The 19744-nt window shown below is 50.6% G+C and overlaps 8 protein-coding genes across 8 annotated transcripts; 5 read left to right on the plus strand and 3 right to left on the minus strand.

Moving 5' to 3' along the window:
• Positions 1-2498: 2498 nt before the first annotated feature.
• EV422DRAFT_509611 (S-adenosyl-L-methionine-dependent methyltransferase) lies at positions 2499-3418 on the plus strand (the record flags this gene model as incomplete). The annotated part of the gene is made up of 2 exons (XM_053068861.1): positions 2499-2613; positions 2709-3418. 2 exons carry the CDS (start codon positions 2499-2501, stop codon positions 3416-3418), a joined length of 825 nt encoding a protein of 274 aa, XP_052921527.1.
• A 697-nt stretch (positions 3419-4115) lies between these two features.
• EV422DRAFT_571534 (uncharacterized protein) lies at positions 4116-5114 on the minus strand (the record flags this gene model as incomplete). The annotated part of the gene is made up of 1 exon (XM_053073002.1): positions 4116-5114. One exon carries the CDS (start codon positions 5112-5114, stop codon positions 4116-4118), a length of 999 nt encoding a protein of 332 aa, XP_052921528.1.
• Positions 5115-8143: 3029 nt separating this feature from the next.
• On the plus strand, positions 8144-9304 carry EV422DRAFT_571535 (uncharacterized protein; the record flags this gene model as incomplete). The annotated part of the gene is made up of 1 exon (XM_053073003.1): positions 8144-9304. The coding sequence occupies one exon, from the start codon at positions 8144-8146 to the stop codon at positions 9302-9304; it is 1161 nt and encodes a 386-aa protein (XP_052921529.1).
• Positions 9305-10136: 832 nt separating this feature from the next.
• On the plus strand, positions 10137-11320 carry EV422DRAFT_509613 (nucleotide-diphospho-sugar transferase; the record flags this gene model as incomplete). Its single annotated transcript, XM_053068862.1, has 2 exons — positions 10137-10258; positions 10330-11320. 2 exons carry the CDS (start codon positions 10137-10139, stop codon positions 11318-11320), a joined length of 1113 nt encoding a protein of 370 aa, XP_052921530.1.
• Positions 11321-12279: 959 nt separating this feature from the next.
• On the minus strand, positions 12280-13587 carry EV422DRAFT_544763 (uncharacterized protein). Its single transcript, XM_053071419.1, has 2 exons — positions 13047-13587; positions 12280-13009 (listed from the first exon to the last, which is right to left on the minus strand). Exons 1-2 carry the CDS (start codon positions 13489-13491, stop codon positions 12405-12407), a joined length of 1050 nt encoding a protein of 349 aa, XP_052921531.1. The 5' UTR covers positions 13492-13587; the 3' UTR covers positions 12280-12404.
• A 648-nt stretch (positions 13588-14235) lies between these two features.
• On the plus strand, positions 14236-15221 carry EV422DRAFT_571538 (nucleotide-diphospho-sugar transferase-domain-containing protein; the record flags this gene model as incomplete). The annotated part of the gene is made up of 2 exons (XM_053073004.1): positions 14236-14793; positions 14865-15221. The coding sequence occupies 2 exons, from the start codon at positions 14236-14238 to the stop codon at positions 15219-15221; spliced, it is 915 nt and encodes a 304-aa protein (XP_052921532.1).
• A 319-nt stretch (positions 15222-15540) lies between these two features.
• EV422DRAFT_501065 (uncharacterized protein) lies at positions 15541-16968 on the minus strand (the record flags this gene model as incomplete). Its single annotated transcript, XM_053068173.1, has 5 exons — positions 15541-16068; positions 16142-16155; positions 16217-16264; positions 16330-16500; positions 16596-16968. 5 exons carry the CDS (start codon positions 16966-16968, stop codon positions 15541-15543), a joined length of 1134 nt encoding a protein of 377 aa, XP_052921533.1.
• Positions 16969-17207: 239 nt separating this feature from the next.
• On the plus strand, positions 17208-19705 carry EV422DRAFT_279004 (UDP-glucose/GDP-mannose dehydrogenase family, NAD binding domain-containing protein). The gene is made up of 6 exons (XM_053065940.1): positions 17208-17423; positions 17521-17794; positions 17912-18254; positions 18334-18576; positions 18686-18953; positions 19035-19705. The coding sequence occupies exons 1-6, from the start codon at positions 17363-17365 to the stop codon at positions 19298-19300; spliced, it is 1455 nt and encodes a 484-aa protein (XP_052921534.1). The 5' UTR covers positions 17208-17362; the 3' UTR covers positions 19301-19705.
• The last annotated feature ends 39 nt before the right edge of the window (positions 19706-19744 follow it).

Genomic DNA, 19744 nt, shown 5'->3' on the forward strand with positions numbered 1-19744 from the left:
TCCAATACCCAGTAAAAGAGTTCACTTCTTTTGAATAGGAACATGGAACGACCACTGTTAAAGTACCCATGTTTCTGGAGTCCACTGGAGAACACGCTCCAGTGAGGCATTAAGAGAATTAGAACCTTGAATCCACTGGAGAACACTGTTGGGATGCGTAACTACAGGTATTTCCTCAGGATATACAGGTATATCCCGCAAGGCCTTTTCTCGCAGACGTGCAGTTCTCCAACTAGACCGGACAACCCACATTACATTGGTAGACTTGAACGTGCATGGCATGCGCCATGGAGGTGGCAGCTTGGGGCCTCCTTCTTGTTCTTCTTCTTGTCTTGTGCAATCCTCAGACCTATGCGTCCCGAATTTGCAGTATTTGCAGTTGGGCTTGTTGGTTGCATTGGATGAAGAGGAAGGAGTAGAGGAGGAGCCTCTTGAGGTGTCAGTCTGGGATTTTTCGTTCTTCTTCTTATGTAGTTGAGGGGAAGTAACATGGGCGGCGGATACACCTGACTGAGGCGCACTCGGGGTTTTCTCGTCAATTTGGGCAGCTATACAAGTAGCTGCTTGTTGAGAAAGACAAAGATTATCATCGTATTGTTCCTGGGCAGTCACCAAGGTGCTTAGATTCTTCCGCAGAGCTTGAAGGAAATCGGCGCAGAGCACGTATTCCGGGAGTCCAGGGAGTGGTCCAGCCAAAAGGTTGAACTGGGCAACGTGTTCGGTTGATCTTTGATGATTTATCGACTTGGGCTTCAATGCGCGCAGTCTATGAAGAACTTGCGGCAAATGAGTGCGGGGAATGAAGCGCACGAGCATCATGGAGCAGAGTCCGGTTTGAACGGGCAGTCCATATTCGTCGTGAATATCGTGCCATGAAATAATGGAAGGGCGGTCGGATTCACGAAGGCTTTTCCACCACTGGATAGCAGATCCAGTGAGTGCGTTGATGACGTAGTCTACGCATTCGGAAGGCACAATCATCTGATACTTCGTAATCACATCAAACGTGATCAATGAACACTTGTAGCTTGGCAACGTTGGGTTCTCCATTGTAGGTACCGAGTTTACTGAGTGTGCTATTAACGAAGACCTTGGATGGTGTTTTGCCGGCCGAAGGGGACGTTACGGGAGTAACTGGTCTCAGAGGTTCACTTTCTTGAGGAATTTCAGCGAAAGCATGGACTTGAGAAGGGGTTTGAGTGTACCGCTTCCGTTGTGGTGTCGGATAAACGTAGGGGACGGTGTACGCCGCAGCGCGCTGAGGAGGCGCATGGGGTGCCGGTGAACGAAGTCACATATGGCAAATTAGCCAGGATAGGGCTAGCCGAGTAATTGGAACGAGTGCTGAGTACCGGCGATTGGGTGAGCGGGTTTACTGAGGGGACGTCGTTGTGAAGCGAGGTTTCGGTAAAGGCAGGTGTATTAGATAATCGTCGGAGTGTCGGAAACGCAAGTATGTCGATTTATTGTTGAAAGTTTTGACGGTATTTGACGTTGTCGTATAAAGGTGAATTCATCTGTTCGTCGAGGATTCTGGGCGTGTGATTGTCGTTGAGATATTATCGATTTCATGCGCACTTCGAAGCGCACTACTACAGTGGGAGAGAGATTCTCTTCCCATTCCGCAATTTCATCGGCTGTGGGGTTTGCGGGAAGGCTCGGGATGCGGCGGAGGATGGAGCGCTCAGAGGATTGAGCGTCGTCCTCCTCGTGGTGATTTTCAGACGGCTCCTCGTCTCGGAATTCGGGGTGGGACGGCGTGTCATTGTCGTGCTGAGAGTCATTGTCATACTGAGAGTTGTTTTCGTCCATGGTGATGATGCCGCTGGCGCAAACACAGGTGTGGGTCTGTGTACTACCCCGGGGAAGAGAGCGAACGTGAGTTCAAGGGCTCCTTGTTTTGCGACCAAATGCGCTGGGTGAAAACCCACACCGGTTGCCTCTCGCAAGAGCGGCTTCCAGTAATCCCCTTTCCGTTTGCATAGACGGAAATCACCATGGAGACCAGATTGTAACGTACCTGTGTCGAGAACGATGAATTAGGTCAATGTTGATGCAGAATGAGAGTGCAATGTTGTGAACAGAATGCACTTAGCCCGTTTTTGTTCTAGGATCTGTGCACTTGAGTGAGAAAGAGATAAAGGAAAATGAAGCTAAGGGTTATCTGTTATTTATTCACGCGAGAAGCAAAATGGAGAGAGCTTACTAAGCAACCTCCGAACGGAGTCCATTTCAGGAATACGTAGAGACACGTGCACTGGGTGACCGTTTGACGCGTTATGTAAGGAAAGTGCGCGTACGCGAAAACGACCATTTTCAGTTCTTGACCGTTACCGTTCGGTCTCATACCTACTACATCTGATACGCCAATCCTTCGTTCCGGAGCTCAGATCGGCACCCAGTCCTTGTCTGAACGTGTTGTCCCCGCACACAGATGTAAGTTCGGGATCTTGGGTTCGTCTTGGCAGCGTTCGGATTTCTCACCCTGTTCAGAAAAGATGATGAAAGCGAAGGAATACGCACGAACCATCCTTCTCGGAGGCGTTCTCTTGGTGACCATCTCTGTACAATGCCTGCTCTGGACGGTGAAGTCCGGCCCCATCACCGAGTCTCGTAAGTGCCCTTGGTTACGTTTCCGCTAGGACGCCCTCGTCTCCGCTGTCCCCTTCTGAGATAACAACTGTTAGGCTTTCCGCAAAAATGCCTAGCTTGGGCAAGAGACGTCACCTTTTCAGGAAACCAAGTTCAGCAAATTTACGAAACTTTCGTGAAGAAGGATCCTGCGTACCATTCGAAACACCAAGCCTACACTGATCTGATCGATTCCCGTTTCAAAGGCCATTACGATCCCAAGGGTCGTGACGCTCCGAGGGTGTACATTCTCATCGACTTCATTGACTGGATTCAGAAGCACAACATTTCTTCAAAGAACGCCCTCTTTACGGATATCAACGATCCGGAGATCAACTTCTTACCCCACATACGCACAACTGCAATTCCTTACCAGTTTTCCTCAGGGCAAAACGATCTTCACCAACTAGCGCTCATTGACCGGACATACGATTTTGTTCTGTTCTCGCAGACGCTTGAGCACCTGTACAACCCGCTTCTGTCCCTACGGAACTTGTACGATCATATGGATATAGGTGGATACATGTTCACGAGTGTGCCCACGCTCAATGTTCTTCACATGTATCCGCATCATTTCCAGCATTTCACGCCTTCCGGGCTCGCTATGCTGTGTCGTAGCGCAGGATTTGAGATTGTCGAATTGGGGTATTGGGGAAACTTAGAGTACGCCCAGAAACTTTTGTCAACATACTCGTGGCCCGATATGTATGAAGTGCCACGGGACAGCGATGGACTGCATCCTGCCCAGACCTGGATATTGGCACGGAAGCCAGGGGTTTCTGAATGAACCCGGCCTACTATTCGGGACTGTATACGGGGTTGGACGTCGGGAGTTGTTGTCGGTATCGTTTGAAGTAAATGTATAAGGAGGAATCTTGGGAGGCCCATTACTCGCTGGAATAATTCCGCTTCAAAGGAAATATACTTCGCGAGATGGCGCCACACCCAATTACAGTCGAACTTCTGTCCATACATTCGACCTCCAATCGTTTATGCCGTGGCTGTTGAGTCACTTGTTTTGCTCGCCAGCCTTTCTCGAAGGGAGTACTTGATTACCAGCCATAGAACGAGGGCAGCATACGAAAAGACGAGGGCAGGAGGACGTGGGAAAAAGGCAACAAGGACCATGCAAGATTCGAATATCGAGCGGGTGAACTTCTATGAACCATTGTTAGAGTCCTCCGCGGAAGTCTTACTCTGTTGAAGTTGTTCACTGAAAATATACGGGTCGAAGCACGAAACAATAATATCAAGGTGTGGGACGCATATATACTTTGCAACAGTGAACTTCGAAAGCTGCCGGGTCTACTTCCAGTCGGTGTAAGATACAAACATCGACCGAGCCGCTAACAGGAGTGTCCTTGACTAGCTCACTATCGGGTATCGGAATAACAAAGGTGAATGAACGTTGAACTTTCCAGTTTCCTCAGTTCCGTCACATACCATTTCATGACACCCCACTTCCAGAGACGACGCTTGTCCGTTTATGCTCCATCACCATGTACCCGCTCAAACGAAGAATCCACGATCGATCGGACCATCGCCTGAATTCCTCGTTTCCGGTGTTGCCACCAGGATATCACATCTCTTTGAAGTGTTAACAACTTCTCAGGGCTGGCGGTGAGATTGTGAATAAGTTCCGGCAGTTCGCTCCAGTGCGCGACCGTAGGGATGGGATTCGGACCTAGTCCAATGCCTAAGAAATCCATATTTCGATCCGCTACGGACTGAACGATCGGAATAGAGCCCGCCTCAAGTGCCTCATACAACCGCAGCGACTCAGGATTATTTCCATGTGGTGCTAGGGTGAAAACGGATTCCACCAGTAGGTTTCGATACGTGATCACATGCAACGCCTGAGGGTCTGCCCACTGCTTGTCAGCCGATATGAAGCATGCTAATCCGCTTTGCTCCACTACAGTCAGCATCTCCTGTCTGTTTCCTCTCTTGCTGCCGATGAAGTTACAAAGATACTTTCGTGTATCCGCTCGAGGAAGCATGGAAGCAGGTATTGTGCCGAAGCCTGATTTCATTCCCAAAGGAAGGTAATGCACAGCCGGTCCCTGCTGGGAGATTTCACCATTGTAGTAGTTGCGGAAAATGTAGTCGGGACCAGCCGAATACCAATCCCGGTTTAGCGAAAATGTCTCGTCACCCATATGGAGGGCTCCAAAATTTACTATTCCTTCATTCCTCATGTCCAAAAACCAATCTGGTGTAGGCGGATCGAATAAGAGAACGGTCAGCGAATCGTTCATCTTGACGTTGCTTTCCAGATGGAGGTGCACGGGTCGATTCAGTCCAGCACATACGACCGAATAGATCCAATCAAGCTCGTAGATACGTCCTCCCGCTTCAATCGGGAGAGCATTCATCTGGAAAATCAGATGAAGAGCCCTTCTGCCGTTTTGTGCAGGTTCAGGGTTCTGGAGGAAGTCAGGAAATCCTGTCGCTGACAGTCTCGTGTTCGTCCCCGTCGTCATGGTTTTGGGAACCACGGAAACAATGACGCAAATCCCTAGCAGCGCCCCCACATAGGCGTAAAATCGCCGCGGGGCCGCAAGGCGAGTAGTTGCAAAGCCAAGCCATCCGTAGGAGTACGCTATGCGTCTGCGCATTCTGAATCGTAACAATTTCGTATGCTTTTGTTGATTGATTAACTGATTCAGCGAATGTATTGCATCCAGCTTGAATTTGAACAACTTACTTGGTAAAAGGCCGCTTTCCGTACGTTGATTGCCCAAAAACGGCCGGGCTGCCCAGAACATGTATGTACGATGGCGGGTGCGGGATGCCCGGTTACGCGTCTGCTCCCGTTTATGCTACCTACAACGCTACGCACGCGATGAGCCAACAATACAGTACGTGATCGACGCGTTTATGAAGCTCCATAGCCCTGCCAACTCACAACAGACCAGGTGGAGGTGGAGGAAAGAGGCCTTGAAACATCTTTAGCAAATCTGGCTTGATCTGTGATGGAGCGTGTCTGTGGCCTTTGGACTGTTGGCCTTGCTGGAACCGTTTGACGCGGCGAGGACTAGGCCAAGCGTAGCTGGATCCATGCGCAGCTGGAGTACGTTTGCCCTGACCGGTTCCGCTTGGCACAGGTACAGTATGTTTGGCATGAGTGAGCTTGCAGAGTAGGCAATGGAGCGTCGTCCTTGACCTCGTGTGAGGCGGAGTTACCCGCTGGGAACCCGCTGTCAACAATGAAAGTGCGCTTGTGCACATACTGGAACTGAACATGGTCACAGATGCACCGGATATGAAAAACAGGGTAGCTCATGCTCGTAGCCAGATTCGACCTGCACAGTTCCCATCTCCCTTCTCCTCCGCGACCTCTACCGTCCTACTTTTGCGCAAAGAAGCAGCAAATTCAACGTTGAATTCATGTGGTTTCATGCCCTCTGGCGGACAAGAGCTCTCATCCGTTCCAGATTGTTTATGGCCCACGCTAGCCGTGCACCCTTGCGAACCGGAGCCTCAGGTACGTTTGAGCGTGTCCGCGGTTGCTTATGTGTAACGGATCTGACAATTCCGTGGACTAGCAGGAAGTCATCTAACGCAGCGCAGTCCTTGACTCGCTCATGCGTTTCCCACGTCGTTTGTTCGGGTGGCCATCCAACCCATCCAACCACATAACGAGGCTTTCCATGAACCAACTTATGCCCGATAATCTTATAAACGTCATACTCTTCCTTGCCATTGACATTGGCAGGCCCAGGGTTTGAGTCTTCAACTGCGTCAATGCGTAACGGTCCGAAGATGGCATCGACATTCCCCAGCTTGACTTTTCGCCGGAAAACGTGAGTCCTGAATCGATCATAAGGATAAATACTTTTTCACGGTCGTCCATGTGATATTGTACGAATTTGCGAATATTAGGTTTCACTTGTGTCTCGTCTCGGTATCTTGGTCCTTTGATGCCGGTGTCATGGACATATATGCTGACGATGTCGGGATTGAGTGATTCAAATGCTTTGTCGACCACTCGTTGAAATTGAGATCAGTTCCTCCTTGAGGGAGTCGGGTAAGTCGATATAGTTCAAACGGCGTAAGCATGGCCATAAGATCTCTTGATTTGGGTTGTAGGGGTACTTGACCATATCCGGAATACATGTCGGCCATAGAAAAAATAGAGCGTCCAGCGAATTCCTCAGCGAAAACTTCTGCGATCGGCATGCATCCGGCCTCTCGTATTGTTACGCTGTTGAGCATCTGCACGTCTTGTACAAGTTGGTATGTTCCGTTCTTTTTAGGAACTAGGAACCAGGGTTTCCGGTAGGGTCCAAATGAGGGCTCAAGTAGTCCTGCATTGCGTTTTGTTCGAAGAAGGTCTGAAGCGATTTTCATCATTTGCGGAGGTAGTCGATGGGGTTTAACCTTCCAGGGAGTGTGCCGGATCGTGTGAATCTTTACAGGTTCCTCTATGTATGGCTTCAATGTTCCTCTCTACTGTCGACGAAAGTGAACGCCATGTCGTATTGCGAAAAATGTAGGCGTAGGCGAAGATCTCACACATGAAAGCGCCCCCAACTCGACTCTCAACCAACCGGAAGCTCTCACGACGCCTAAAACGCTGAAGAATCAACTGCAAAACAAGAAAACCAATTTCCGGTGGCCGCATACGCCAAACATTGAAGAAAAACCAGAGAAAAGATTAGCGATAGGACTGTATCAGCGTAGACATTGCGAATGGAAAGAGGAAAAACGACGTAGACCGCTGCAGGAAAAGAGAAAAAGCCCCCGACGTAGCTGATTCCTCCAGAGAGAAATAGTAGAGAGTTTGGACTTCGACAAAATCCCGTAGCCTAGAAAAATGTGTATAAAAACCCGACTGTTTTGCCCAGACTTTTGTACGATACGCAGAACACACCGACCTACAACAGAGCTGTTTCTACTTCTCTACTCCCAACGACTTCTAGCCGCTATTCGGGCCCAAGTGCAACGAACGCATCTTCGGCATACTCGGTATACCGTTCGATAAAAACAAGGACGTCTCCGGAGGCGTAGTTCAGGTACTTGGCTTCCTCCTGAACATACCGGCTATGACCATTTCCATTTCGGAGCGCAAGAGGACCACACTTGCCCAGGGAGCTAGCAACGCATGACCATGGGCACGAGTACACTCACCTCAGTTTGCTTGTCAACGTCGCAGCTGTAAAGAGAACCGTCGCTTGAGGTTGTGTCGAGAAGGTGACGTTGTGTGTGTGAAGATATACTGTATCGCCGCCCCAGGGCAGACCCCAAGGCTTGAAGGAGTCCAAGGCGCGCACGAGAATGTGTGTTATTCAGCAGCCTCGATTTGATTGCGGGTTAGCCCTTCCAGGGCCGAGACGTCAGCACGGCTTACATGAACTCCGCACGTTTGGAAAACGTACAGTACGCCAAGCGACGGGCCATGTCAGAATACCTTTGTCGGGAAGTATATAAGCGTTCCTCCAGTACCAGTACTACGCCGACGGGCACTTAGGTATTAAGAACGAATCTCAACGAAATTCGCGATACGAGGATGGGAGCCCTTTCGTCTTTTTCGCGTGTTGCTCGACCGTCCCACTTCAGAATAGGTGCTGCGGCTTTCTTCATTATTTTCGTACTTCTGGTCTTGAAGTACCACGCCAATTATGCCACCGCTCCTGCATCCGTGGCACAAACGACGCGAACAGCACCCCAAGAATACTCGAAAAAGATCTTCGCACCTGTCCAAGATTCGACTGCCCATCCATCGTCGGCGGCGGTATCGGTGTTTCCGGGGAAAGTCCATCTCATTGCCACGGCAACAACGACGGGAGAAGGCTTCTGCCGGCTATTGAAATCCGCCCTCGCGAATGACTGGAATATGACGGCCCTGTATTACGGCGCGGACAAGTCTGGCAAGCTTATCAAAGTAGAGGCAGTCTACGATTTCCTGAAGCTTTCGAATCTGGCCGACGATGACGTTATTGTGATGGTCGACGGATTCGATGTGCATGTGCACCGCGGACCCGAGAGCGTTCTGCAGAGTTTCCTGGAGTTCGACTCGCCCATTGTGTATAGTGCCGAAAAGACGTGCTGGCCGTACATCTATCCTCCATGGGGTGTGCAACAGATGGACAAGTGCCAAGTGGTTCCAAACTCTACTTTGTCCGCGGACGTTTACGGTCCTGAGACGGACAGCATTCCACCTCAGATCGACAATGCTGGGGATCCTACAACTCGTCCTCGTTGGCTGAATTCGGGCATGCTGATGGGTCGGGTATCCGCACTACGCATCCTCTACGAGGATATGATGGCGGAAGTGAGAGGAGGCACATCGTGGTCGGGTGGAAACTACTTAGACGACCAAGCCCTGGCATTCGAGCGACACTTAAATGGTACCTTCGGGATCACGCTCGACTACCCGGCCTCGATCTTCATGAACCTTGACAAGAGTGAAGGCGACATCACATGGGTCTTGAATGACGCTCGCCGCCCGCGAGAAAGGGCTGCTTTGGTGAACCGAATCTCGGGTACCTCTCCGGCATTTTTCCATTACAACGGCCAGGGGAAAGGTCTTCAGCACGTCTTCTGGCCAAAACTTTGGTTTCAACAAGCCCGGTCGACGTATAAATTATCCGAAACCGATGGCTTCACAGTAGCTACACCAGATGGAAGATGGGTGTCGTTTCAGGAGGCGTGCGATGGACAAATTTGAGATTTCACAATACTTTTGCATAGCGGTTGAAGATGCTTTTCGTATATCAAATAAACTTTCAGGTCGGAAAAAAATGTCTCGAGATATGAAATAATTGTGAGAGTTTAGTATCATAAAACGGTTCCAGTGAAAGTAAACCCCTGAAGGGACCGGCGACGACAAGTCATACGAACAGATAGCATTCGAAACCGTAGCATGAAGAGTCCCATGTGGTCCACTTTCCTATCAGCTAGCTAATTCAGTAAAAGATTCTGCGGAAGATATTGGCCGAGCAGATGCGTTACCTAAGCATTGCTGCTCTACCTCGTCTTTTTCTAATCGAAGAATTCTCATGCTATATTGTTAAGGACGACGGGTCAATCCCATAAGCATATCTGTGAAAATGGATTGCAATGCGCTACACGCACTTAAGTCAGTGTCCGCCCGACGCGCCTCTCTGCCACGTGAAACGGTCATTGCAATAATCCAATCCGAAGGAATAGGTCGTGATGTGGGCTTCCTGCACCAGTGGAGCCAGTGGAGAACACGCTCTAACGCACTCATAAAAAAAAAAATAAGGAGAACGCGTTCTGACAAGGGGACTCCGCGTTCCCGAACGCGTGGTTCCGCCACTGCGCCGTAACATCATCCTGCCTCAACCTGCCTCGCGTGTGCTGTATCCAAACCTCCAAATTCACACTACCTCCCTATATAGAGCTCTATACAGCCTAGAACACACAAATTCTCTGCCCTCAAACTCTCTCCAACCCCGCCTACTTCTCTTCGCATTTGTCCTCACGGCGACATGCGCGATTTGCTCTCTTCGCCGCTAGGGAAATTGAGGACACCCCGGATGAGAATTGGTCTCCTGCTGGTACTTTCCGCTTTCGTCACAGGGCTACTGCTGCTCGCTTCCCAGCGGTGTCCATCATCGAGTTCATTTGAAGGTCGGGTGGGTAGTGATGTTGTAAAGAGGTAGGATCTCATTTCTATGGTTAACTGTTCTCTCTGCGCCTGTGAGCGCTTGCTCACGTACCGTTTTCCAGTTGCCACGAAAACGGGCGGGCCAGCTTCGAGCAGCATGCGGAAGCTTCCACACGAGTTCAAGCCCAGTCAGAGTCTGATACGGTAGCCCACCTAGACGCAAAGGCCCCTTTCCACGAGAACGTTGCAGTCCAAAAGATCCCGCGCATCTTCCATCAAATGTGGATTGGGGATACTACAGAGATGCCAAAAGGCCCCCTCAGATCGTGCAAGCGCATTCACAACGACTCCAGCGGCTGGAAATATATCCTATGGCAGCCACACACCCTGCTGAGTTTCTTCCACTCAGGAGACCTCGATCCGCAGTTCACCGATTTCGTCAAAAATAAGCTCCGGCTGCTCGAATACAATCTGACGTGTTCGGATCGCAAAAGCCTACTGCGTGCAGCCGACGTGTGGCGGCTTGTTGTCTTACATCACTACGGTGGCGTCTACGTTGACGGAGACGGCCAATGCATCCGCTCATTCACTGACCTAGTCGAGAATGACAACGAGGGCCGTGAGTGCTTCATCGGCTACGAATCCAGCACGTACCGAGGAACGTTGCGCGCGAACGGCATTATGGGTTGCGTTCCCGAATCTGTCACCATTCAATATACCCTGGACGCAATTCACGCCAATGACGCACTGCGGGTCCCTGGTGAGGCCTGGGAGCTCACAGGCCCGAAACTCCTTACGATCACAGGTGAAACTCTGGAAAATGAGCTGCCGTGGCGTCGGCTGCGGACGGAACACGGACAAAGGCTAGGCTACAAAGTTTACCCGTCAAGCACGTTCCTACCGGTCCATTACACCGACAAGCAGAACGGGATGACGCCCGAAGAAGGTTTGCAGCGAGCGAAAGATCTCGGAAGTTATATGGTGCACTTATGGGGAAGCACCTTGGACGCTTACAAGGCCGAGGATGGCGATGTCAGGAATCCGAGCCGTCTTTCTGATGGGCACAAGACGACTGGGAAAGCCAGTGCTCCCGAGGCAGTCCTCATTCATTAACTTGGCAACTCTTTTATTGTCGATTGGGGAAAGCGGCAATCTGAATTGGTGAGTTGGGATGTCGATATTGAGCTGTACAAATGGGGAAGTCCTCAGCAGAAGGGGCAGCAGCATCTATGAAATCTTGCACATGGGCGAGGGTACGGGCGGCGTCGTTTGGGATATCTCATAAATGTCTTGTATTTGTTATTGTATCTTCCTACTTCTATACAATCCGGTACTCAGGCTCGCCCCCCCGAGCGCTCGCTGATACATTACCTAAGGCTTCAAGCCTCATTGGAGCCAGGGTGATGGCCTGAATTTTGCCGACGAATTTGGTGACCTGTCTTGCAGGTGGCCATGCGCGGCAACTGGTTTGACGGAGGAGCTGGGTCATTGCGCGGACTTTGTGTTGGGGAAGGCGCATCATTTTGAGTGGAGATCCCAATCCTAACCGACGTAGCGAGTCGTCTGTGACGGGGTGAGGTCGGATTTGGCCCACTTGAAGACACAGCCGAGGAGCTGCATTAACCGCTACGTGAACAACATCCCCTCAAGACAATGGAGCTGCGTTGTCGCGATGTTGAGGAAGTCGAGGAAGTCGTCCACCCACACGAGGATGGCGTCGCCGTTGTAGCGTATTATAGTCAGAATGGCTTTCATCCAAAGGATGGCCTAAGGGCAACTCTGATCCCAAAATTGTTCTTGAGCGTAGTAAATGCGGTGCGGAAGACGAAATCGTACAAGCATCGCCGCTTCGACGGCCAGCGGTAAAGCTTCACCAAGGACCGACGAGCTCATTTTAATCAAGGCGACTCGAACGTTGGTGGCAGGCCGCTTACACTGAGCACACCGAAATTAGTCGAAGCTGCTTTAGTAAATGGTGGTCTGGCTGATAGCACCACCCAGAGACGAGCTGAAACTTCCAAAGACTGAGCGGCCGCCGTCACATTGATATCGTGCTTGTGGGCAAAAGTGTCCTGCCGGGTAGAAAGTTTATATAGTCCTCTTTATTTGGCCAACCTCTCACTACGGGTTTTACAAAATCGCACTATACAACGTCTTGCACGCATGCATGCATGCGAGGTACGTGAAAGCGTAACAGCTATTTGTAGAACTTCTCTTCAAGGACAGCCATTGATTCCTCCGGGACGTAATGAAAGGATACAGGCGTCTCCATATCGCGCATCGCCGCTTCAGCCACTCCTTGACCTTCGGTAAAGTACTGGTAGTTGTGCCAGAAAAAGCTGGGATGTTCTATGGGCCATACTTTGAGCTTGTTTACAAGTGCCTCGCCCAAGGCGACATCACTGACTTGCTGATCCAAGCAATAATCCAGAACGGGTCCGTAGAGTTTCTGCAGCAACGTGCTTGATAGCAAGTACCCAGCACCTCCGGAAAGAAACCATGGCCACTGATTGCGCCACACGTATCCTACTCCAATATCTGCCGTGGGCTTGAACATGGCAGCTATTTCGGTCGCTCGTTCCACCTGCAGAAAGGTGTCATCGTCTGCGACCATCACATAATCGATTGCATCCAAATAGCATTCGATGATGTATTGAAATCCCAAGAACCACCTTTTCTGCGCAGCGATCCATGCGTCTGGATACCCTGCCGGCTTCCCTTGAGGTTGTAGAGGCCCATCGTACTTGAGCCCGATCGTCCGATATTCTGGGTCATGAACGTCGCTTATGAACACGAGATTTGCTGGATATTTCCCCCATGACTGTTCCCGCCCGGTGACGCGTGTCACGGTATGCCGACCCGGTTACCACCATGAACAGGATCCGCTGGGTCGCCGCCTGCGTGGTTGCAATCTTTGCCTTCTGTGACTCGGTGTAATTGAACATGTACGATGGATGCTGTGTGAGCTTGGAGAGCGGGATACATGTCCCAAAGCGGGACTGCCCCGGCGGGAATGTTGTACCAAGGCTTGACGAAAGTAACCCGCTTTTCGCTTCCGTTTGCGGCGGCGAATGCGCGACCGGGCAGTGGGGTAGGACTCGCTTGACCCACGCTTCCGGCCGTGCATATATGAACAGTAGAATGATTGCGACCAGGGTTAAGACCAGAAAAGAGCGCCGGCGGCTGATAGGAGTGCGTGTTACGGCCATGGCGGTCGGGTAGGATGGTCGAAGAGGGTTTCCGGGCGTTATTCGGTGTGGCTTTGATAGCTGGGTCACCCGCATATACAGGCCCAGAGAAGTAAACTAGATATAGAGATATCAAGCTTTGGACAGAGCGAGCGCGAGGCAGGTTGTTACTGAGGATTTGTTGATGGGCGCCTGAAGAAAAGGGAGTTCGACCATGGTCGTCCCGTCAGATTTGGCGGTTAACACAGACTAACTCTTTAACACACTCGGATTACATAATCGGAATACGCGCGTAGTTCACGCGACGAGGCTAGAATCACAAAAAAACGCGTCTTTAGCACCAGGACAGTACTACTGCACTTGGCAGGGCCAAACCATTCCATCGATTACATAATCGCGAATAAGTACGCAGTTCTCGCGACGAGGCCAGCAAACGCGTGCTCCCAACCCACGCATTTACTCTTGCCTAGTACTAGGATTCCCTACGATCTACGATCTCGCAATTCTTAGACTCCTCAACCAACACTCTGTTCACCTCGCAACATGATCGCCAAGCGACCTAAATTCCTGCGGCCTTTTCCCACTCGCTGGCTGAGGACGAGCGCTGCTGTGTTGTTACTGTGCGTTATCTTTGTCATCTTCGCTCTAAAAACTCCGGGATATGTATTTCGCAGAAAGACTATCCCGGGGGGCAACGTTGAATTTCACCGGGCCGTTCGACAAGCGGTCGGTGTGTACGAAGACCTTGATGAGAGGGCCAAGGCGTTCAACGTTCCGCCACGTTCGTTGGCGGAATCAAAGGATCTTTTGTCGAACACAGTCGTTGTAGCTTCGACCAATATGGGCTTTATTGACTTCGCGTTCAACTGGGCTTGCATGGCAAAGAAGCTACAGCCGTACAAGTTCATAATTGTCAGTCAGGATCCGGAATCGAATGTATACCTGAAATCGAATACGCTCCTATCCACTTTCGATGGCGCCGCAATTGGAGTTGATTCCACTGCCGCTCAGTCGGCATGGCGCTCTCCGGCTTACAATCATATCGTCAAGATGAAAGTTCTCATTGTACGGCAGATACTCGAAATGGGTTATCATGTCTTGTTCTCGGACGTAGATATCGTATGGCTCGATGATCCGTTGAAATATTTCGTCGGGGACGTCGACTGGGAGTTCGAACCGAACGAGCTTGGTGATGACTTCCAACCAGGCAACACTGCCAATACCGGCTTTTACTGGATCAAGAGCAGTAAAAAAACCATTGACCTCATGAAGACCGTCGAAGTGGAGGCTGCGAAAGTTCCAGACTTGGATGATCAGACAGTTTGGTCAATCCTGTTAAATGACTTCTGGCAAAACGGAACGTATGTGTACGTACCGGCAGCAGAGAAGAGCGCACAGGTTGGTAGCACATGAACATAAAATGCATCGCGCCATTTGTTTCCGACCTCGTCATTCATTTTGTTTTTCAGGATTACCTGCTGAAGCTCAACCGTAACGATGATCCGCTCACTTTTCGGCAGCTCAATTCCGTGCAGTTTCCGCCAGGGAATAAATACTTTGGGAAGCCCCGCGACGAATGGGAAGCGGAGTCCGCTCGAACCGGCCTAACAGCTGTTTTTGGACATATTACGTTCGTGATAGGCCACGATATCAAGATGCAGGCGCTGAAGGACAATGGGATGTGGTCGGTGAAGGATGGGGCCCTGGAAGAGGCAAAGGCATGGGTGGAAAATCGGAAGCAAAAGCTTGGAGATCGCTGGACAGAAATTGAGCAATTGAACCAAAATCGGGAGGAAGGTTTATTCTGCATGAAGCAAGGTCACTGAGGGCTGAGTATTGTAGTGATCAAAAATCATGCCTGAACGTGAGATGAAAACAGTGTTGCAATACATGAGTGTTCTTCGTTGTTCTTTTTCGCCGCCGTCATGCCTTTCCTTCATTGCCCGAGGCCGTTTCTGGGGCGTGAATGGCAAATATTCCCTCTGTAGCGTTGTTTCCGTCAACTACTTGCCTCAGAAGAGGTATCTATGCCGGGTAAATTGCCGCCCTGATGAAATATGGATAATCAAGACTTGCCGACCTATGCATTGGTCATAGTAGTTGCGGGTGTATATTCATTTATCAAAAAGCAATCTTGGGAATAAATCACTGTGTAGCAGCCAATTTCTTCGCAAAGTATTTAATCGTTTCCTGAAGCCCGTCCTGCAACAGGTAGCGGGGTTGCCATCCGACCTCCTTTCGAGCCCGTGTGATATCCGGCTGACGACGTTGCGGGTCATCCACCACCGCCGGAAGGCATCGGATCCCGACTTTCGTGTTAATGTTCTCTCGAATCATATCCCCAAGTTGCTTAACAGTGTATTCGTGGGGATTGCCCAGGTTGATGGGGTCCACGCAGTTGCCGCCCATGACAGCTATCAGCCCGGCGACAAGGTCAGGGACGTATTGAAAGCTTCGCGTCTGACTCCCATCTCCGTAGATGGTAATGTTGGTTCCGCGCAACGCCTGGATGATGAAGTTCGAAACAACTCGCCCGTCGTCGGGGTCCATACGCGGCCCGAATGTGTTGAAAATCCTAACCACGCGGACATCAACGTTCTGCGATCCAGCGAAAGCGTAGGTAAGGGTCTCCGCAATGCGTTTGCCCTCGTCGTAGCATGCACGTGGACCAATCTGAAAATGAACCTCAATCAGCATCAGTAACTAGGCTTCAGTCCAAGCAATCACTCTTCTCAGGTAGCCGTACCGGATTGACGTTCCCTGAAAACGGGAAGATGTCAGACATGTCAACCCCAAATGAAGTTTACGTGTGCTTACGTACCCCAATACGTCTCTTTCTGAGGATGCTCCAAAGGATCTCCATACACCTCTGCGGAGGATGACGAAAAAGTAAGACTTTACTGATTTATAACATACGGTGCAAACATTATCTACCTGACGTAGATGCTAGAAGAAACCGCGCTCCCGTATCTTTTGCAAGCTTTAGCATATTCATGGTGCCTGTGGTACATGTATTGATTGTAAAGACGGGGTCGCGCTGATAGTGAGGCGGAGAGGCTGGGCAGGCCAGGTGGAAAATTTCGTCGACGTCGGCGATGAACGGCACTACAGAATGAAAGCAGTTTGAGCAACGGGAGCAGGAAGATGAGGAAGATGTACATCTCTTCGTTAGGAAAGCGCTTCTATGCCATGTTCCTTACGTGCAACGTCGTGGTCTACCAGCTGAAAATCCTTATACCCTTCCCAATGTGCAAGATTTTCCCGATTGCCGGTCACAAAATTGTCGAGGGCTATGACAGAATGCCCCATCAATAGTAATGCGTCAACCAAGTGCGAGCCAACGAAGCCGGCGCCACCAGTAACAAGGATACGTTTCGCCTTGCCAGGGGGCAGCTGCCGTATGTTAGGACGTAAGATTGCGATTGGGTCCGCTGCAGGAGGGAATGCGGAGAGCAGGTTGTAGACAGATTTTGCGAAGTCGGAAGAGTACTGTGAGTTGCTGATCGGTAGGACTTCTTCTCGGGACAGAATGTCTAACGACGGTTTGGATAGGACTGCCGAGGCGTTGAGCATGGCTGCGTGGCAATAGTTCGATGTCGAGTTCCCACGGAACGTTTTGACCTTGGGATGTCTATGGGAGTCTCTGGCAGGAGGATCGTAACGATGCCATGCTCTTTAACAGAGTCGTTTCCATCATGCGACAAAAAAATGCACACCGTGTTGACCCGGTCCGGGCGCCATTGGGGAGGGTTGAACGTGTTTTGGTAAATGCCAATGCATAGCCGCTCCGCTTACCTAAGACGTGTTCTGACCGTCAGTCCGGCGCGTATGCCGTATGAAGAATAGGGCATCGAATGCCACCCTTGACTCTACCTCTGCAACACCCTCTCCGCCAAACTCGACTTGAACTGATCAGCAACACAACTAAGCATTTTCCACGCAGGAGGCACTATTCACAGTTGGCAAAATGCTGCGTGTAGACAGGGAACCTTCATTGAATATCGCTTGTGTCGGCGCCGGATATGTCGGCAAGTAGTCAATGAGTTGTATTTTGTTGATTAAACTCTGCACCGGCACTCATTGCTCCTTTCATCCGTCTCTCCCGTTTTTCTTGATGTGTTGCAGGGGGCCCAACCTGCGCTGTAATAGCGCACAAGTGCGCCCACCACAGAGTTACAGTGGTTGATATTAGCGAAGAACGGATCGCAGCCTGGAACTCTGACGAGCTACCTATCTACGAAGCTGGACTCTCTGACATCGTGAAAGAGTGTAAAGGGCGGAACCTGTTCTTCTCCACTGATGTTGACGGGGCAATCAACGAGGCAGATATCATTTTCCTCGCTGTGAACACTCCCACAAAAGCAAACGGTGTTGGGGCAGGGTTCGCTTCTGATTTGACGTAGGTTTGAGCTGACACGCGCCGCCTTATTGTGAAATTTGAACCATCTTTCTCGCGAGCGTGATTTGATGGAAACTCACGCCCTCCTGTCGCTGTCCGATCCGTCCTTTCCACCAGTTATCTAGAAGCCGCTGTTAGACGAGTCGTCAAAGTTGCCAGGCGATCGAAAATCCTTGTGGAAAAGTCAACTGTTCCGTGCCGGACAGCCGAGAGCATTGCCCAGGTTGCGGCGGCCAACGCTCGACCAGGGGTCCATTTTCAAGTTCTCTCCAACCCCGAGTTCCTCGCGGAAGGGACAGCCATTCACGATCTTCTTCACCCTGATCGCATTCTGATTGGATGCATGCCTACCGAGGATGGTCTAAAGGCGCAAGAACTCTTGACCAATATCTATGCCAAATGGATTCCCCGGAAGAAAATTATCGGAATGCACCTGTGGTCGTCCGAATTGGCTAAGCTGGTAAGAAGATGTGGGCTTGTGTGAAACTGTGTTGTGATTGGAAGCATTTGGCACCTGACCTGAGACTTCTTTTTGGCAGGCTGCCAACGCTTTGCTCGCTCAGCGGGTCTCGAGCATCAACGCCATCAGCGCCATCTGCGAAGCCGTAGGCGCCGACGTTGGCGAAGTCGCCACTGCCTGTGGACAGGATTCCCGCATTGGACCTCACTTCTTGACTGCTAGTGTTGGCTTTGGAGGAAGCTGTTTTCGCAAGGACATTCTGAATCTCGTATACCTCAGTAACGCTTTGAAGTTGCCCCAAGTTGCGAAATACTGGGAGCAGGTACGTCCAGATGGGGCCCGGTTTCTTAAGCCGCGTGGTGACGAGCAGAACTGGAGAACGACGATAATGTGGAGGAGACTGACCCTGTTTCAATCAAATTGTTGCTCAGGTTAATTTAATGAACGAGTATCAACAGCATCGGTTTTCGAAGCGAATCTTGGCCGCCCTCTTCAACACTATCTCGGACAAACATATTGCTGTTCTCGGGTTCGCGTTCAAGAAGGGCACTAGTGATAGCCGGGAATCTCCAGCTATTAATGTGGTGTCAGATTTACTCTCGGAAGGCGCGAATATACGAATTCACGACTGCAAGGTGCCCAGCAAGCAAATCTTCCGAGACCTTGCTTGCTCTCTCGCAAATGGGCGCGGATCAGTTGGTAAGACGGCTGCCGGTGGCTTCTAGATATGAAACTGACCAATCGGGCTCACGGCTTTGTTAAACTCGTTACGTCACGTAGAAGTCTGTGAAACTCCATACCAGGCAGCCATGAATGCACATGCCCTGGTTATCTTAACGGATTGGGCCGATTACCAAACACTCGACTACAAAGCTATCTACTGCAGCATGAGCAAACCTGCGTACCTCTTCGACGGCCGTTCGATAGTTGACGAACAGGAAGTTCGACAAATCGGTTTCGATGTGCACATCATTGGAAGGGCGCGTGAACGGTCTTTACCCAGGCTGTACCAGAACGTACTTGCTGATTCGCGAGCAGTCGTGTGAATATACTATGCCCCGCGATATTCACAAACTGCTCTCAAGATCTGATCAGTATATCATCTTTGTAACTTGGACGTGAGAAGAGCAGAAGGGCCTTTGCACCATACCCAGAGCTTCTCCAGCACCTTTCTCTTTTCCACATGGTCTCTTGGGGATTAGTTGCAACGCACCTAGCCGCTCTGCTTCACTACACATGTAACCCAGGTTGTTCAATAGAAAATCATCGCATCCTCTGATGAAGCGTAATTATCGCCTTGAGGTTCGCCCATGGCAAGATGTTGAAGGAAGCAGGGAAAAGCGGATTGCCGGAGCTGGGAATGGGTAATGGGTTGCTCAGAGTGGCGCGCTAGCACAGAACGTTGTACATTGCTTATCTAATCGATCTGACATCCACCCGGCTGAGAAAATGGTCGCACACTCGCCTGACTGGTTGGGTCAGAGCTTGAG

This window comes from Fimicolochytrium jonesii (assembly GCF_025526975.1).
Source record: "Fimicolochytrium jonesii strain JEL569 chromosome Unknown EV422scaffold_35, whole genome shotgun sequence".
Taxonomy (NCBI): domain Eukaryota; kingdom Fungi; phylum Chytridiomycota; class Chytridiomycetes; order Spizellomycetales; family Powellomycetaceae; genus Fimicolochytrium; species Fimicolochytrium jonesii.

Coding starts and splice junctions, on each gene's coding strand:
- EV422DRAFT_544763 (XM_053071419.1), bottom strand. CDS start 13,491: ATGCGGGTGACCCAGCTATCAAAGCCACACCGAATAACGCCCGGAAAC. Junction 13,010..13,046: donor GTCGGCATACCGTGACACGC/GTCACCGGGCGG, acceptor GGAAATATCCAG/CAAATCTCGTGTTCATAAGC.
- EV422DRAFT_279004 (XM_053065940.1), top strand. CDS start 17,363: ATGCTGCGTGTAGACAGGGAACCTTCATTGAATATCGCTTGTGTCGGC. Junction 17,795..17,911: donor GGGTTCGCTTCTGATTTGAC/GTAGGTTTGAGC, acceptor CCTTTCCACCAG/TTATCTAGAAGCCGCTGTTA. Junction 18,954..19,034: donor AAATGGGCGCGGATCAGTTG/GTAAGACGGCTG, acceptor TACGTCACGTAG/AAGTCTGTGAAACTCCATAC.